General features: G+C 37.2%; 1 protein-coding gene across 3 annotated transcripts in view; it reads right to left on the bottom strand.

Annotated features, from left to right (window-relative positions):
- GABRB2 (gamma-aminobutyric acid type A receptor beta2 subunit) overlaps positions 1–5,736 on the bottom strand; it is a 202,536-nt gene that overhangs the window by 132,504 nt on the left and 64,296 nt on the right. For all 3 annotated transcript variants that reach the window (XM_015565654.1, XM_015565655.1, XM_006766319.2), the window contains exon 5: positions 3,553–3,773. In XM_015565654.1, the coding sequence (XP_015421140.1) occupies positions 3,553–3,773 (221 nt within the window). The remainder of the gene's footprint in view (positions 1–3,552; positions 3,774–5,736) is intronic.

Here is a 5,736-nt window from a genome sequence, read left to right on the forward strand (position 1 = left end):
CCGCCCACCCCTGCATTTGCCAGCCATGAAACCGGCTTCTGGGCTTCTGGCTGAGCAGTACTCCCGTTGTGGGAGCACACTGACCACCAGGGGGCAGCTCTTGCATTGAGCGTCTGCCCCCGGGTGGTCAGTGCATGTCATAGCAACTGGTCATTCTGCCGTTCGGTCGATTTGCATATTACCCTTTTATTATATAGGATTCATTATTAAAGAAAAAATTAAAGAAATATAATGGGAATTATTTTTATGAAAAGCTACCTGTATGCTTTTTGTACTAGGAAAAATATCTGGAAGAGTATATAGCAAGGTACAGGTTAATGATTAATTCTGAGTGGTAAAATGAAGGGTAATTTTATTCATAACTTACCTGAATTTTCTAAATTTTCAATATTAAATATGCATCATCTCATCATAGAAAATGAGTTTTGTTTTAATTGTGTTTGTTGAAGATTTTTTAATGTGATAACATGCTTATGAGATAATGTTAGTCACTTTCCATAAATAATATACAGTCCATTTGGGTTCAGAGTCTAAGTTTTAATAAAAATATACATTATTACGCTCATAAGAGATGTCAAAGTTGACAATTCAGGCTTTCTTGCTTACCTGAATGCTATGATTTTGTTTTTGCTTTCCTAATTAATATAATTTTTTTTCAAGGAGATAAATGCAATTTCTGAAGCACTAAAATATTATGTAAAGCTTTGCAAGCCATACGCATAATGAAGTAGAAGTCCTAAAAATATTTACGCCACACATTAGCAAAATTGCACGAATATAGGATTTTGGGAGCTAGAATAAAATTTAGAACTGATTTACGTAAGAACCACTAATTTTAAGACTAGAATAGGATGCAAGTCTCCTGATTCTCTGTCCAACGCAATTATTTACTACCTTTTTGAAAACTAACAAATGTCTTCCTTTTTCAAAGTCAATAATGATCTGATTTATATCTATGTAACATTCTTTATGATGTCATGTAAGTAACAGATTAAACCTGATTTTTTACCTGCTAGTACCTTGCTGGGTTCATTAACAAAAACAAAACAAAAAAACACAAAAGAAACAAACAATAACAACAACCACCTATATTTTTATGTGTCATTTTTCCTCAAAGTGTTCTGAAAATAATTTGACTGGAGCAATTTTATTTTAAAATAAAAGACAGTTGACCTGTTTGAAATACTTGCTTTATAAATGGCTAGGAATTCTTCAGTCTAGTGAACTGAAAAGTCCTTTGTCACCAACTACAGGTAGGTTATTCCCAAGAAAATATTCTTCCCATTTCAGCCATATCTCTTGAAAGAAATGTCTAAATAGGATCATAAAAGACAGGAGGTATTTGATTTTAAGATCAAATTGGTACAACTGGACAATCAACCAGTCAAGAGTGAAGGGAGAATCTATATTCAAGAGTTTCATGATTATTGAGCCACAAGTTATAAATTTAAGTTTCAAAAAAGCATTATTCATAACTTGTAAAAATTATTTCCGTATCCTGTAGATCTTCAAATCAGTTGAGAAAATGGAAGAATGATAACACATGATGAGAATAAAAGGAAAGGCTTGGTTTAAGGGAAACCATACAATGTTTTTGAAATGGAAATGACAGAGTTCATGCCACAAATATAAGATACATTTCTTACTAGACTATCAATAACAGAGACTGACCGGGGTGGGAGGTAGGTAAATAGGAAGAGAGGCCACATAGAAAAGAATCAACCATGGCAGTGGTAATTGTAGTTGAATTTCTTTTATTTCTCACAAATGAACCTCCTAGAGCTGAGAAAAGAATGTGTGATCTGCATTCAATGTCTAGCAATGAAACAAATTGTTCTGTATATCAGTAGAAACTGGAATGGGACTTTTATAAATTCCCTGAAAAACCTTATCAATTTCAAATTCAGAATTAATAATACAACCGATAAGACCATCACAATTCAGAGCCTTCTCTGTGCAGAAGTCCTAATTCTACGCATGCCCGGTGTCTTTAGGAGCCTGCCTATTTTGCCAGCAGCCCTGATTGGGAGTGGGGAGGGGAGAGTGATGACTCCCTCTTGCAGTGAGTCTGAGCTACAGCTCTTATGTTCAGTGCCTCTTAATGATAAGAATGAACAATCATGAGTTTTCTTTGTCTGATTATTGGCTTAGCAATATAAAGAAGACATATTTATCATCTATATTGGTCCTCTCTTTTCCCTCTCAATTCCAAAGACATAGTGACTGCTTATTTCCCATCCATTCAGCGTTGCATCGGTGCATTTAGAATGTGTTGACAACCTTGACCAGGTTTATCTAGAGTGCAGGTAAAGACTGAAATGAGACAATTATAAATTTCCAATTCATCTCTTTACCTTCAGAGGCTAACACAGGATACAAACATGCTCTCTCCCTGCTTCATACTTTCCCTCTCTCCACAGTCAAAGGTCATTTTCTCTACAGACATGATAAAGAAGCCAGTTTTAAAAGGATCCAGACAACGTATTCATCTGGCATGCTGAATAGAGTAGGTAATGAAAACGAGATATCCTAGGTAAGAAAAATGTTTCAGTGAGAGTTATCCCAGTGTATTGGCTAAGAGCTCTAGGTCTGAACTGGGCAGTGTTTGAATCCCATCCTCACAGTTTACTCTCTTCGTGATCTTAGCAAGTTGCATCAGCCTCAGTGTCTTTATTTGAAAATAAAGATTGTAACAGTTTCTAACTTACGAGGCTGTTGTAAACATTGACTATATTAATGTATGGAAAGTACTTAGCTGACTTCTAAGAAGTGTTCACGAAATAATACGACTGTTATCATCATCATTACTATGGTAAAGTAACTACATATTTATGGAAAATGGAATAGATCAAAGACAACTGAACATTTTCAAATTCAGAGTTTCTTGCACTATAATGCGGAGGAATTCCTTATACTGTCATGTTTTCTCTTCCTTTTTAAAGAAACTGTTTTAACATAAAACAAACTTTAATAGAAGAAACTGTCTTATTTTACAATTTATCCTCATCCACACAGCAGAACCTCACCATTCGCTTCTGACGGAAGGCACATTTAATAGTATAAGTTCATTAATAATAAATCTAAGGTCATGACTTTATCTGCAAGTCTGACTCCTCGTTGGAGGGTGAGAGGACGCAAAGAGCCTTCCTGTCACCAGAGGACCAGGCCGGGTTCCTGCCGCTTAGGAGCAACTGACAAGAGCGCATCTGCCACATTCAAACACGCGTTAGGCATTCACGATTGTTTTTCTCCACTTTAAGGAAACTCTATGTCTCAGCTATTTTGGCATTGTTTATCCCTGCTCCTTAAAGAAAGCAGCTTGAGGATCAGCAGCTGATGTAATTCAGCAAAACGCTGAGTCTTAGCGGTGGCTAAGTCCCTCTGTAAGCAAGCTCCCCTGGGCTATCAGATGTCTGCGGGGCAGGAGGTTTAACTGCTTCCTGGGAGGCTTGAAGGAGGAGGAAGGAAAACAGCACAACACGTTCCCCTCCGACAGAAAGCGGTAACTGCTTGGTTCAGGAAAAGTCCCATTCTGCAATGCGCACTACAGACCTGAGGCCGTAGAGGACAGTGCCGTCGGGATGCAGGCGGATCATGCGGTTCTTGACGGTCACGCCGTGCACGAACGACTTCTTGTCATTCAGGAAGTAGGTGTCAGGCACCCAGAGCTGGTCTGCGACTCGGTTGTCCAGGGTTAAGTTTAAAGGTATGACATTATACGACAGCCTCTTATCTCTCCAGGCTTGTTGAAAATACATTGTCAACGTATAATCCTGTAAAAGTGAGCAGAAGATATGCTTATTTTTGTACCCAAGTGGACTTAAGAGAAAGGCAAACATTTCTATATTCATAAGAAAAGAAAATATATACAGCCATACAGCAGCCATATACTATACACATACACTATTCACATAAATAGGCAAATATTAATGTACTAAACACATTCTGACTGAGACCTACGGTGTGTCAGGCACCATGGTAGGAACTATAAATACAGAAGTGAAGAGAGCATATCCCCATTAAATTTATTACACATTACCCAGGAAGAAACGTGGTACAGAATAATTACTTCATAATTAGTTTGTCTTTCCCAAAGTGGGGTATACAGGATTGTTTTAGGTGAGACAAAACACTTCTAAAAAGTGGTTAATTTATCATAGTAGTAATAGTAAGTCCGTTGATGAAAATCCTAACTGGTCTCATGAAGGTGAGTTTCCCAGGAGAGGTGACATTTACACCGCAACTCATGTGGCTTCCCAGATAATAAACAATATCCTCTCAAACACTATTTTGTGAGAACTTTAATCCCAGGATTATGAATCAGCTGGCTGGGCTCTTCGCTGCTGAGGAAGCGAGTTGTCACAAAGGGAGCAGCGGCCTTAGAGTCTCAGTGCCAGCATTTCTCCACTGTGTCCAGGATGGAGATTTATACCGTTTCTTTTCACTTCAGTTCCATTAGCTCTAAATGGGGGTTTTAGGACAGGCCTGAACAAACCAGAAGATTGTGATGACAATGAAATGTATAATGCAAATGGAATGTGTAAACTACAAAGGCTATAGATTATGAATAAAGCATTTACATATATACTGTGACATGTTTTATCCATTAGAAGCCTCTGGGTCCACTGTAATTGCGCTCTCACCCTTATTTGGATGACTAAATGAAGGGCCAAATATTCATTTGAAAGGACAATTACCTTTCTATTTTAAAATCAGTTCATAATGCCCTAGTTGAGGGCTTAAAAGGACACTCTAGAATCATGTTTCTGCATACTTTTGTGGACAAAATATACACTTTAATCTCCGCGAAGTCTCTGAGTTTTTCCAACTCTTGTTGATATTTATACATCTTAATTTGGTTACATAATTTTAAAATATGACTTGTAACACATTATCTGCTTAAAAACATTGAACAATTTCCATAGGAAAAGCATAACCCCCCTGGTTTCACAAATAAACAAATTTTGATCTCATTCAGAATTCAGTCCTATCCTACTTCTGAATGAGTAGCTGTAGAATCAAACTTCTATTCTAACAAAAGGTATATGAATACCCTCAGGGTATATCAAATAACTGCAGGTAAGATTTCCTTTGGTGGATCACTATAGTTCATGCTCTGGACAGTTCTGCAGCACTCTGCTTTAGTAAAAAAATCAGTCTGAGGCTCTCTAGAATAGCATCTTGATTTGTAAAAAAGCAACCTTGATGACTTATGAATTATAAAACTAGAAAACAGAAAAGAAACCAGATATGTTGTTTCCATGTGTCTATGTTACAAATAGCCTAAAATGTAGGATATAAGTAAAATAAGCCATTTATATTGAGCTTGAGAGAACACACTCAGTGATATCAAATTCTTGGAGACAAAGTGGAAAACGTGCTTATTATCTCTATTAGAAGATACTGCTACGTAAGCTTTGATAATAAGCCCTCTTAAGATGTAGGGGAGATAATAGTGTTTGGATGCTACTGGAGTTTATCGTTCAGCTGAGCTGTGTTTGGACACAGGACATTGTATTTTCTTTTGGGCTAAATAAATGATAATATTGTGAGATCCTGTATCATAGGAGAACCCCTGTTATTTGTCAGCAAGGCAATGCCTGCTAAGAAATGCTCCTAGACAGACCCTGGTGATTCTGCTGTCACATCAACTTTCATTTTATTTATTTTTAAGTGACACATCATGGTAATGTCAAGAATGGAAGAAACTCCTGAACCTAAGTAACTGTTACTGGG

The sequence above is a fragment of the Myotis davidii genome, unplaced genomic scaffold, assembly GCF_000327345.1.
Source record: "Myotis davidii unplaced genomic scaffold, ASM32734v1 scaffold18, whole genome shotgun sequence".
Lineage (NCBI taxonomy): Eukaryota > Metazoa > Chordata > Mammalia > Chiroptera > Vespertilionidae > Myotis > Myotis davidii.